This window comes from Lolium perenne, chromosome 4 (assembly GCF_019359855.2).
Source record: "Lolium perenne isolate Kyuss_39 chromosome 4, Kyuss_2.0, whole genome shotgun sequence".
NCBI lineage: Eukaryota > Viridiplantae > Streptophyta > Magnoliopsida > Poales > Poaceae > Lolium > Lolium perenne.
Window position 1 is genome coordinate 294,804,858 of NC_067247.2, and position 13,700 is coordinate 294,818,557.

The 13,700-nt window shown below is 51.0% G+C and overlaps 1 protein-coding gene across 1 annotated transcript; it reads right to left on the reverse strand.

Moving 5' to 3' along the window:
- Positions 1 to 1,780: 1,780 nt before the first annotated feature.
- Positions 1,781 to 3,382, reverse strand: LOC127347731 (mitogen-activated protein kinase kinase kinase 18-like). The gene has a single exon (XM_051373893.2). It carries the CDS (start codon positions 3,143 to 3,145, stop codon positions 1,781 to 1,783), a length of 1,365 nt encoding a protein of 454 aa, XP_051229853.1. The 5' UTR covers positions 3,146 to 3,382.
- Between the last annotated feature and the right edge of the window lie 10,318 nt (positions 3,383 to 13,700).

Sequence of the window (13,700 nt, forward strand, 5' to 3'; positions counted from 1 at the left end):
AGAGAATACTTAGATGAAGATGAAGAAGAGAACAAACTACCCTTGATTCCCCTTTCCTAATCTCCCATTTGATTACCCTGTGCATCACGGGCAACCAAACTAAACGTCAACGCTGCTCATGGCTCATTCCGAACGCACAACGGACTTAGAAGCATGTCCAGTCAGCCCAAAACCGACCGAGACTACCAAACACGCCCCTAGATATGGTCTTTAGACAAGTTTTCTTGAAGACATGCCGTACTAAATTCGATGTCAACCTCACAACAACGCAAAACTGGCAAATAAAATAGAGCAAGCATGGCACACACCCTGCTGACCAATGTAACCTGACCAATGTAACCAACGAATATGTTCAAAAATTGGCTTAATGGAGTTGAGAAGCAAGCTAAAGCTCGGATTTCGTGTAGGCGTATGTGATTTAGTTTAGACTATGTGGAATTGCAGAAATGATATGGTCTTTAATAGAAGTGGAACTGCTCATTTTGTGCAGGTTATCCGTATTGCTACCTATTGAAGCCGAAAATGGTCTTGCCTGCTTCTGTGGCGCTTTTTTTTTATGGTTGATTTCTATGAACACGTTAAGTAACCTTTGAGATGTAAACTCTTAAACTTTTAAACAATGCAATAAAAAGTTGTGTAGTGGAAGGCCCCAGGAAAGCCTTGGGTGGGGACTGAAACCCCCAATGATGATTCCGATCGTCAGCTTTTCAGCGCGGCCACCAGAGTGACTATTGGCGACGGCAGGAAGGCCTCCTTCTGGACCTCCTCCTGGCTCAATGGTTCGCCCCCTAAAGACCTTGTGCCCCTGATCTTTAAAGCTTCCAGAAGGAAAAACCGGACTGTTCAGGATGCTCTAAATGGCCAGAACTGGATTACCGACCTTGTGGTGGACTCCTTCACTGCCGATCATATTGCTCAGTTTGTTCACTTATGGGACCTCCTTTCGGATGTCCAGTTGTCCCCGGACGTCGAAGACTCCATCATTTGGACCATCTCGCCTAATGGCTGCTATTCGGCTAGTTCCGCCTATAAGGAACAATTCATGGCCTCTCTACCGTGCGCCTTCGGTTCGATCATCTGGAAGACCTGGGCCCCGCCCAAATGTCGTTTCTTCGCTTGGCTCGCAGTTCAGAATCGTCTTTGGACCGCCGACCGCCTAGCCAAGCGTGGATGGCCCCACACCCCTTCTTGCCAGCTCTGCAGGTGCACCCCGGAGACAGCTCGGCACATACTCTTTGAATGTCCCTATTCTAGAAGGATCTGGTCGGCCACGGCCAGCTGGCTCTCTTGTCCAGATCTGCTGCTCAGCATGGGGACCAACCGGCCTAAGGTTCTCGAATACTGGCAGGCCACTGCCAAATCACCCTCCTCTTCCCCGAAAGGTCTCAAAACAGCAATCATGCTCATTGCCTGGGAGATTTGGAAGGAAAGGAACGAGAGAGTCTTCAACGGCAAGTCTTCCTTGCCTTCAGAGGTCATGCGTAGGATCAAAAAAGAAGGGGAAGCCTGGGTGCTAGCTGGAGCTAAAAACCTTGCTGAGCTTATGGGTTGATTCTGTCTTTTCAGGGGCTTGTCCCTCTTTATTTTTTCTTTTTTTGGCCTAGGCCATACCCTGTTTGCTCCTTCTATATCAATATATTGGCAAAGCTTTTGCCTCGTTTCAAAAAAAAAAAAAAAAGTTGCGTAGTCGATGCAAATGCTGGAGGCATGCTCCCAAAAAAATGAACGCCCTGCTGACCAACCAACCTCGGCCGGGTCGCTTACCCAATTAGCAGCGAGATCAAGAGTCAAAGCTACGAAAGAAGCATGAACCAGAAGTTGTAAGAAAAAAATTACTGACAGATAGCTCAAATAAAATCTTTGATTGAACCAAATGCGAGAGAATACATGACACCAACGCGGACACAACGGCGAACGGCGGCGAACCAGGCCGATCAACCCCAGACCAACTTCTATGGTTCCTACAGCGATCGTCGCAGCAAGCACGGCGGTTCACACAGCAGAACGCGCCGGTGACGACGGCACCATCACCGGCGCTGCCGCCATTTCCTGCATCGTCGACTGTGGCAGCGTCGGATGGTGACGGTCCCGATGGTACATTGGTTGACATCTCGTGGCCGGGCAGTGGGGCCCAGGTGTCGGATGCCCAGGTGGGCCATTCATCCAACTCATGCGCCCGGCTTGTGTGCAGCATGTCTGGCGCCAATTCGGCGATCCTCACCTTGGCGCGCGCCATGACCTCGTGCTCCTCCTCGATGTCGGCCTCCGAGCAGTCGAACGACGCATCGGAGTCCGAGTCCGACGCCGCCCAGTCAAGAACCGCCCGGGGAGACGGATACGTCTCGCCGGCGTCGTCGTCCGCGGCGAGGAACGGGTGGCGCAGCAGCTGCTCGCAGGTCCACCGCTCGCCGGCGTCGCGGCGTAGACACCTGTCGAGGAAGTCGCGGCAGGGGTCCGACAAGCGCGCGGGCAGCTCAGGCTGCCTGCCGCCGAACCCGACGCGGAGCAGCAGCTCGCCGACCTCTCGCGCGCCGCCGATCTCCGACCACGGCCGCTTCCCGGCGAGCAGCTCCACCGCGGTGCACCCGAGCGACCAGACGTCGGATGCCGGCGTCGACGCGCCGCCGCGGGCCACCTCCGGTGCCATCCACGCCGGCGTCCCGCGCGGACCCCTGGGCGCCGGTTCAGACATGAGCCTCGCCGCGCCGAAATCCGCGAGCTTTGCGCCACCGTCGCCGCCGAGGAGCACGTTCCGGCCCTTGACGTCCCCGTGCACCACCCCGGCGACGTCGTGCAGGTAGCGCAGCGCGGCAGCCACACGGCGCAGGACGCGCCGCGCCTCGCGCTCGCTGAGGCCGCCAGTCGCAGCCGCCGCGTCGGCTGCGGTGCCGCCCTGGACCAGCTCCATGTGCAGGTTCCTGGACGCGGCCGTCGCGTCATCCCCGAGGTACGCCACGACGCACGGCGAGCTGAGCCGCTTCAGGATCCTTATCTCGCTCTCCAGACAGGCCATCGCGGCCACCGGCGCGCCGCCCTTGGCATCGACCGACTTGACGGCGAAGGTGCGGCCTGTGGCCCTGTCGACGGCCAGGTGCACGGTGCCGAACGCGCCCTTCCCGATGCATTTCCCGCGCGTCCACTCCATCTTCTACGAGCAGAGCACTTCTACGAGTGAGCAGCGAAACAGAGTAGAAGCTGAGAGGTGTGTGAATGGAAAGGAGCAGAGAAGAAGTTGTGAGGAGCAGCAAGAACAGGGCGAGCGTGCCGGTAGAGTATATATAGGTGCGGTGGAGCTTTTCGATGCTGCAACATTTGTGGGTGAGGATTTCAGGCGTCTACACTTCACTTTTTGGGGGCGATTTCCTCAGGATTCGCATACATGTGATATTAAATTGACCGAATATTTGTGGGATATATCACGGAATAACTCATCAGCAGCCGCAACTAGTGCCTCTTGGCCTTGCGTTGGACAGGACAGCGAGTGGTGTGCAACTTGTGATGTTATCTTTGCTTGGGGGTGTGCCGCTCTGTTGAGGCCACATAGGCGATGATCCCTTTGGGGTTACTTTGATGGATGGATTGGGGTTCAGTTTGGATAAGCAGATGGACGTCATCTGCAAGGTTTTTGGTCACCACAATCAACATTAGTCCAGATTGCAAACTCCATATTGTCATATGTGACACATGCTTCTTGTTTTTACACTATCATCATTTTGGGACATTATTCTTTTTCAGGAGAATGCTAGGAATGGTCTGACCAGGTGAAATACTTCGAGTAGATTTTGTGTGAAAGTTACCATTCTTGATTTGAAAACCGAAGAAATGGCGTATGTTTCTTGTTTACGGTTGCCCAGGAGGAAGATAAGGAAGATTGCTTGATTAAGTTGGGTGATGTATGCAGAGATCAAAGCTTACCTTTGTTAATTCGTGGTGACTTCTATTTACTCAGATTTTCATATAAGAAAAAAACCATGAGAAATAACAAGTGGCATGACATGTTCAATTATGTTATTAACACATATGAGCCGAGAGAACTTGATATGTCAGCGCCTCAGCGGTACACCACACTTGGTGTAATAACCAAGTTGTACCTACATCTGCAAGGTTTTTGATCACGACAATCAACATTAGTCCCGATTGCAAACGGCAAAGTGTCGTATGTGACACATTGCTTCTTACTTCTCACAAACACTATTACCATTTTATGACATTGATCCAGAAAAAAGTCATCATAGTCGAGGGGATGAATTGCTTAAAATTGGAACCGTAGGCACCTCCATGTAGCCCCCTCCCCCCGCCGCCAGATAACTGTGAGGCGTCATCGCCACCACTGGAAGAAAACCACCCCTCCCGTGGGTAACCCCCTCCCGCGCCACCGGACGATGCCATCTTTGGCGGTCGATGACATTGCCACCCAATTAGCCCCTCCCCCCATCCCACTCTGAAAATGCCCCACCACCCGCTGGGCCTCGTTCTGGTAGGGCGACTGTTAGCGACGAGAGCGAACAGATCTGGATTTTCTCCCCCTGTTACTTTCCAAAAAGCATGAGAAAATTCAGGTTGGGATTAATAACTATCTGACCATTCAAAAGAAAAGTAGTCATGGTAAGATGGGAATTATCTCAAAGTTAAGGATGATTTTGACAAAGATAACCTATTCTCAAAAGTTAGAATGAAAAATAAACTTATCAGAAAATAATTTTAGTAATAACCCCTCTTCATCGGATGCATGCTCTCTAGCATTCATGGCCATGGCGTCATGGACCACGGCTTCATGCTATAGTGTGGCTCCGTGAGGTAGGGCCCATGCAAATAGATGAGTTTGCGAATTAATTTTGAAATTGTGTTATTTTGTTTTAGCTTTTCGAGATTAGGTTGTTTTCATAGTTTTCATCCGAGTTCAATGTCAACGTCACAAATGTAAGCAGCATGCATAAAAGCTACGGGATTTTTTTTCAAAAGAACTTTTTTGTGTGAAGCATGGGTACATCTATCCACATCAAACAAATATACCGGACTTAGGCATCCACACACAACTACGTCAGCATCCAATCGGGGTATATGGCCCCAGATTTTTATTGGCGACGTATGACCTGTACCTTCAAGTAGGAGTATTAGCAAGAAGATAGATAGATGGAAAAAGTCCATTTTAAACCCTGAATTTGTATAAGTTCAGCGGATCAAACCCTCAAGTCGAAATCCCTGTTGTTTACACCCTAAACTTACTAATCCCGGTCCAAATCAAACCCTGAAGCCGTTTGGAGCGACCGATCCCGGCCGGATTACAACCTACTCTCACTGACGGTAGCGCCCAACTGTCATATTACAACCTCCTCTAGTTTCTTTCTTTTTATTCACCCCAAATCAATCACGATCTAGCGGCTGCGTCGGCACATGGGGGCGCGCGGGAGGAGCCGGATAGCGCAGACGACGTGCGAGGACTGAAGCACGCCACCGCGCGACGGCTCGGCGCGGGCCGCATCGCAGCACTGCTAGCAGCTCGCATGCGGGCAACAGGAGAGCTCGGCCTTGAGGTGGTGACTGACGCGGGGTGGGGCTTGGGCTTAGGAAGCGACAAAGTGGTGGTGAAGCACAGCTTGAGGAGGACACAGTTCTGCTCGATTGCGATGGTGTTGAGCTGGTTCCTTGGAGCTCCCGGGAATACAATATTCTGACGGGTGGCATCGTGTGCGTTTGTACTTTTTACTACACATACGGACATAACAATTTGCTCTTAACAACATTGATACGTTGGCCAGAGAAATCAACCAGGTCACGTCGCTAGCTTTCTACATATTGGGGATTGATTTTTGTTTTTTGGACCGAAGATTGGTATTGAATTTTTTTGACAGAAATCGGGATTGATTTTGAGGGTAAATAAAAGGAAGGAACCGGAGGAGAGAGATGAATATGACAGTTGGGTCCCACTGTCAGGGAGAGTAGCGTGTAATCCTAGCCGGGATCAGTGCATTCCCGGTGCTCCAAACAGCTTCAGGGTTTGATTTAGACCGGGATTAGTAAGTTTAGGGTGCAAACGACAGGGATTTCGACTTCAGGGTTTGATCTGCCGAACCACTACAAATTGAGGGTTTAAAAAAGACTTTTTCCTAGATAGACCACCAAAAACAGAGCACGCCACACTCTCGGTACACCACATGCACATCCGGAGCTGGATCTCGGTAGCTGACATGGCACACAAGGCTGTGGTGACATGGAATGCCGCGAGTGGGCGCAGGTGGTTCCGTCGTGGCGGCAGAGGCGAACCAAACAAAGTACGCGGAGGAGGAAGGAAAGAGAACACGTAGAGCGCACTGCCGGAAAAGGTATAGTAGCTCGTGTGGCGACAGGCGGCTCGTGGGTATCGCGTAGCGGCATTGAACGCGCGCGTCGACGTGCTCGCGGCCGAGCCACACCATACCCAGGGCGCATAGCGTACCAATGCGATACCGTAGCCAATGATACGCTTGAAAGTTGCTGTAGATGCCTGCGAATACAAATTCCTGGTTGGAGGGGGGCGTATAATTGTCATTTGCATCTGACAGGTCGGCAATCATTTGGAGCCGGTATATTATGTCATAATCCATAGATTCCAAACCAATGATGTATGCTGAGTGATTAGCAATGATCCCATGGAACATACATGCCCAGCTGAGCTGAGCAGCACAACTCATGCGCCCCATTTGGCTAGCAAACTTGCAAGTTTATGCTAGTACGATCTTCCCAAGCTTAACGTCGGGGGCGGGGAGTGCGCATCGTGCATATCGCTTCTTATATAGGGATGGCCGTGGAAGCTATAAGGGCATCTCCAACGCGGCGATTCATCCCGCGCCCGTACGTCCGGATGGAGCGCCTGTACGTCCGGATGGATCCAACCGGACAAAAACGCGGCCCAACACGGCCACGCATCGCAAATGCGGATGGCCGCGGCGTCCGGAACGACGCAAACCCGGCCCAAATCTGGGCCAGGTTTGCGTGGCCGCGGATGGCACGCGGCGTCCGGCGCGTCCGGATGCTCGCCTGCTCTCTTGGGTCCACCAGTCGGTGACCGCAGCGGGTTATTAAATGTGGACTGGGGGAATCTGGCCCTCCAGTCCACTCCCCACTCCACTCCCCACTCTCCAAGACGCGAACCGCCGCCATGGCCCCCCAAGCGACGGTTCGCTCCCGGAGCCAACGACTCGGAGGCCAGCAGCAGCCGCCGCCCTCCGCCGGCAATGCGGGCCGGAGGAAACCGCGGCGGTCTCCACATCGGAGAGGCCGGCCACGGTGGCGCGGCATTGCCGCAACCGCCGCCGCTGCAGCCCAAGCCGGAGTCCTCGGAAGAGGACCCCGACCTCCGCGCCGCGCTGATAATATCGGCGGCGGAGGAGGAAGCGAAATGGTCGCAACTCCAAGCGGTCATTCGCACCTCCGCAATGGAGGAGGCGGCCCGACAGGAAGTCGAGGACGCCGAGGCCTGGGCCCTGTACGACCAGGCCCGCGCGACGCGGCGGGAGGAGGAGGCCAGGCTCCGCCGCGACGAACAACATCGCCAGGAGGCCAGGCTCCGTGCGGACGAGGCCAGGCGGCAGCAGGCCAGGCGTCTCGCCTGGAAGGAGAGGGAGCAGCGCCTCAGGGAGGAGGCGCAGCTCCGGGCTGCTGCGGTGGAGCAGCGACGGGCGGTACCGGATCCGCACTCCGCCTGGGAGGAGGCGTTGTGGTCTCCGTGGCCGGAGTCCCCGGCGCGGTCGAGCCACAACAGTGCCTCGCCGCCAAGGGACGTTTGTCGACGCCGAAGCCGACGACGCCCACAGGGACTAGGCGGCGCACCGGCGGCCGCCGCGTCCTCGACCAAACCCTAGTAGAGGGTTTTTAGATTTGTTTTTTAAATTTTAAAGCCTATATAGAGGGCTTCTTTTGTTATGTACAAATTTGCCCAAAATCGGGCATATGCTTAATGAAACTTGTATCGAATTTACGTTTTTTTTTTTTTGCTTTTTCTAACATTTGCGTTGCGTCTGCGTATTGAGCGCAGCGTGCGACCCACCGGGGCGCTGTCCGGGTGTCCGTGTGGCCACCCAAACTGCCCAAAACAGACGATCCAACGCGTCCTTTTGGATCGCATGGTTGGAGATCCCCTAACACCTTACTTATCACGGGGCACGTTTATCCAGCCGAGGCGATCGACGGATCCAGACGGTGCCGCCAAGAGATTGGACCTTCATTTGGTCCTGATCTTGGCCTTTTTATGTGCTGCAGGTTTAGCGGTTGCGAGCATCTTCCAACAAATGTCCAAATAAAAAAACATGTCATATAGGGCATGTAGGGCCAAAAGATTAGCTCCAACAGATAGCCTGTCCCTAAAATGTTCTCCAATTTTTTCACATCACGTCCTAAATTTTGCCTTTCGCGTTGCAACTTGCATCACCGAAGCGGCGCCCTATTGCGGCATCTTCGATATGAGGATGTCGAGTCTCGTCATCTCCTCCGGCATCTGGATGGTGAGGAGGGGCAGATTTGTGCTTAGGGCTGCGGGGAGGTGCAGTGGCGGCAGGAATAGTCGACGGCGTGTCGCGGTCGCAGGTAGCGGTAGAAGAAGGGGACATTCACGAAGGCAGCTGGGGTGCTCAGGCGGTGGGATTTTGGCATGCTCGGTAGCTTTTCTTTGGGCTTGCGACAATTTTATTTTGATGTGGACAAAGCATTTCTGAACTCGGGTGTAGATGCTTCTGGTTGAATAAAAAATCAAAACAATAACAAATAAATTTAAAAAATCTATATTGTGTACAATGAATATGAACAATTGTTCTAACTTCAAAACCAAAAGTCTCCAGAAAAAGACATATATATTGGTATGTGCAAAAAAGACAAATCGGAGTGATGTAAAAATAAATCTAAATGTTCCAAACAACACCACATTTTGTTTTTTTTTTTTTGCACAGGCCACTACATATGTCTTTTCTCGGGAATTTTTGGTGTGCAGTTAGGACGCCCGTTCATGTTCATTTTCCAAAAAAATCCAGTTTTTTTATTTTATCTGCTATTTTTTATTTAACTAGGAGCATTTACACCCGAGTTCAAAACTGGCTTTTCGTTTTGATGCGACCTATTTTATTTAGTCTGCTGAAGCATAGTTTCTGGCCTCCCACACAAAAAACAATGGTGTATGTTTTGTTGAAAGACGCTGACTTCGTAGTCTTCTGAGTCATCCCGCGATGGAGGTGACGGAGGTGGCGGCTTACGCGGCCACCGCGTTAACTCCCGCCGCGGTCGTCGTGGTCGGCCAAAGTCCTTGTCGCCGAGGAACCCTGCCCTCTGCCGCTTGTCAAGTACTATGTGACGGTGGTAGTAGTTCTCCCACATGGGGGAGTCCACAGCGAATTCGGGGTTGTGGTGGAGATCTGGAGGGAGGAACGGGCGTTGGCACTCGATTTCTAGGTCCCACTAAGGGCCGGAATGCGGCACCGGCTGGATGGGAACCTGCTCCTTGCTGATGTGCCACCCGCTAGGCAGCTGCACGTCACCCCAGGCGTCGCACGACATCCAGTTTGCATAGAACATCCGCCCGACGGAGGAACGAAGGAGGACCCTAAACTGTTGCTTCACCTCCGCCGGATGCGACCGTCTTGCCTCGTGATCGTTCTTCTTCATCCCCATGGCGTGGCATCGGCGCGCTGTGTTGTCAGTTTGTTTGGGTGTAAGCGTGGCCAGGGAGGTGTGGGCGATGCCAAGATGTGGTCGGTGGCCTTTTAAAGATGGGTGGGCGGGCGCGGAACACGATGGCTCGTGCTATTGATGGCGGCGCAGAAGCCCAGCCGCCGCCTGCCAAACCTCGTGAGACCTCTGTAGACGAGGCACCGTTGATGGTAAAAGCTACGGCACGCGTAGTCGCGAAAGCGATTCAACCAAAATGATGCGGCCTCGTACCCGCTGCCGGGTGAGCCCTCACCCGTGGAGATAGGCCGCGAACACGCGACGTTTCCGCGTAGATGCATTCGCGACGCAAATTCGGGCCACGTTTGCGTTGGGCCACTAAAGATGCCCTAAGTATTCCAGCCCTTTGTTCTTCAAGATTCCCGTTTAAAGCATTGGAACTTTGTCTCTAGAAAGTTGAGGTAGCCACAATTGTGGCCGACTCTCCTCGTGGTGACGTCGTAGGACTGCGCGGCGGCTAGGGTTTGAAATCAAATGGAAAATGCGACGCTGTGGCTCGCATGCGGCAGGGAGGGACAGATCTTTGCGTAGGGCTGTGGGGACGTGCATTGGCAGCGGGAATAGTCGATGGCGTGTCGCGATCGCAGGTAGCGGTAGAAGAAGGGGAAATTCACGGAGGCGGATGGGGTGCACTCCTGGTGGGATTTTGGCACGCGCGATAGATCTTTGGGCTCGCAATAATTTTATTTTAGTGCAGACAAGGCATTTCTAAACCCAGGTGTACATTTCGCAAAATAAAATAAAAAAACCCAGGTGTAGATGCTCTTGGTTGAATAAAAAAACAGAAAAAAAAAATAAATTAAAAAAAACTAAATTTTTTGTACAACGAATATAAACAAGTGTTATAACTTCACAACCAAAAGTCTCCTGGTGAGCAAAAGAGATAAATCAGAGTGATGTAAGAATCAAATCTAAATGTTCCAAACAACATCATATTTTGTTTTTTTTTTTTGCATATACCACTACATATGCCTTTTCTAGGGATTTTTTGGTGACCAGTTAGGACACTTGTTCATGCTCATTTTCCAAAAATTTCAGGGTTTTTTTTAAAAAATTGTCTGCTATTTTTTATTTTTTATTTTAACCAGGAGCATCTAAACCTGAGTTTAGATCGAACTGTTTTTCATTTTTATGCGACCTATTTTATTTAGTCTGCTGGAGCATAGTTTCTGGCTTCCCACACAAAAAAAACAATGGTGTTTTTTGTTGTTGGAGATGCTTTTACCATGATAGCCTGTTCTGAAGCTTTGGGACATGCAGCTTACATTGACACGATGGGGATCATGAGGCTGGCGTTCGTGCATCTACGCTTTGGGACATGCAGCTTACAACTTCCGATGTGCCGACGGCTAAGGTGTGCTGATGGCTGGATCCGTGGGCTGGCGTGGAGGCGGCTTGTGCCGACGACCCCAATGTTTTGCCGTCAGCACAGGATCTGGCCGTCGGCACCTTGACGTACAGGTTCCCGTGGTGGCGGTGATATTTTGCCGCGCCCGATAGCTCGTTTTTGGGCGTGTGGCAATTTTATTTTGGTGCGCCCTATTTTACGATCTGAGATGCTCTTGCCATGTTAGTCTGTTCTCAAGCTTGGGACATGCAGCTTACATTGGCACGATGGGGATCATGAGGCCGGCTTTCGTTCATATCTTTTCTTATCTCCTGTCGGCCGTGAGAGATAACAACTTAGTTATGACGGGCCAGGCACATATATCCAGCCGAGCCGATGGATGGACCCGGACGTTGCGGCTGAGAGATGCTAGGCATTCATTCGCTCGTGAGCTTGGACTTTTTATGTGTTGCAGGTTTAGTTGTTGATGCGATAAACCTCCCATGCTCGCCGTAGTTGAGTGTAGGATAAGATCTGCTACGATTCTCCCTGGGTGGTGAGGATCAATGCCCGGCCGGCCAAAGAAGCACCATAATTCAATCAACCACCGCACAAGTAATGTACTCACTCCATTCCATGAAAATTATTTAAGATTTGCCAAAATTTAGATATATCAAGACCGTAAATAGCATCTACATAAATCTAAATTTTTACAAATTTTAGACAACATTCCTGGAACGGAGCGAATATACTGTGTACCAAGGGAAGATGTCACTGCTCAAAATTTCACTTGGCGTGATCGGGTGAATCTGTGCTTGTACGCTAGACCTACCCTGACAGGACTAGATACCATCACGTTTTTATGGCTTCCCGGTTACTTAATCGATCTGAGCTAGAAACTGGGAGAGGCTGTCCCACCTATTGCGGCTGTCACAAAGTCTCGCTACAGTACAGTACACGTATTTCCTGGTCAAGATACTTTGGGGCATCGCTTTCTGGAGGAGCTGCCTCCTCCGTCCCAGGACAAGCAAACCAGATCCGCTAGCTAACAGGTAATTAAACCGGCTAATCCAGGGAGGGAAGAGCTGGTTGGCATTAAACAATCGCGCGTGCTCGCTCTCGCACCGGCCCACGCCGGAGATGCTGGACGGATTGCGGCACATCGGACCGCATGCATCCACGACCGGTCATTCCAACGATGACGGTGGCCGGAGGGAAACGGTCAGTTGAAATCTCTTTCGCGGCACGACGACGGGAGCATGGGACAAATGCACCGCCGATAGATGGGGCTCGGCCGACCAGTAGTGAGCCGAAGCCGACAGCATAGCCGGCGGGCCAGGGTGCCGGCCGCGCGGGCGAGGCCGGGAGGAATCACCGGGGCGGTGCCGCGCCGAACTGCGCTGCCGTCTTCCTTCCTGGAACCCGGTCGTTTTCATGCCGGCGGTGGCGATGCGGAGACGGCATGCATGTGCCTCCGGAACGGCCGGCGCGGCACTGCGTTTGTGGAGTGTGGACCGCGGCGAACCGGCGCGTCACGCACGCAGGCCCAAGCCGAAATCCCGTGGATGCAGCGAGAAAAACTGAGCATGTTGCGGTCACGTGCCAAGGGGTATGCCGTGAAAGCAAGATGTATCGTGCCGTGTTCGGGATACCCTTGCTGTTTCTGGCCTCCCATGTTCTGTTGACGACGAGTAAAAATTGTCCCTACAGGAATAGGCCGATATGCCGAGGGTGGCCGTTGGCATAGACTACACCGAGGGCAGCCCTCGGCGTAGCTCCTCGGCGCCTACCTCCCTCGGTGGAGCTACTATTGTTGTCGGTGTAGCCCGGCCCTCGGCGTATAAATTTTAAAATTTCGAACTTCCCTTTTCCAAAATAAATTCGAAAAAAATCTTTTTTTATACGCCGACGACAAAACCCTCGGCATAGAGTTTTAAAATTTTAAAATTTTAATTTGTTTTACACCATTTTTTCTTTCCTTTTTCTTTTTTTACTTATTTATCTTTCACCCAATATACTTTTATAGCTTTAAATACGCTTAATCTTAGGGCAAATTACAATCATAGTTAAACTTCCCAGTCGATCATCCATTCTCACACTACTCCAGCCTCAGCACGTTTAACTTCTTCCATTTAGATAAGCTTTCATTAAAGAATTAACATATTGCTGATAATAATTGGATATCAACCCTATTAACCATTGGACCGTGATGTCACACCTCTTTATTTTTGAATTCCAAACAATTACTTAAGTAAACAATAATGAATATATGAGTAATAACAATATTGAATTCAAATAACAATAAAATGATTTTATTTTTTGGTCTTTTTTCTATTTAATATGGAATAATTAATATCTTCAAATCGGACAATCGAAATTCCACAAATAATATGTCTAAATCAATCATAAAAATGAGAGGAATCTAAATATAACATCCATATCATCATTTGAACCTAAAAATTAGAGAAATCCAAATATGACGTCAAGTTTACCATCTGGCCAAAACAGCCCCTCGGGAGATGCGAAATGGCCGTACCGGGTGCGCTGCTGCACCTTTCGCTAACACGCTAAAAGGACAAAAATTATCACATAAAGTGATGTCTTATAGACCTAAAAACATTTTTCGCGGAATTTATTGAGCGACAGAAAGTGTACCCTAGTTCAAATCTGGTCAATTTTC

Bases quoted from the DNA above. Each gene is read 5' to 3' on its own strand.
- LOC127347731 (XM_051373893.2), bottom strand. From the start codon at position 3,145: ATGGAGTGGACGCGCGGGAAATGCATCGGGAAGGGCGCGTTCGGCACC.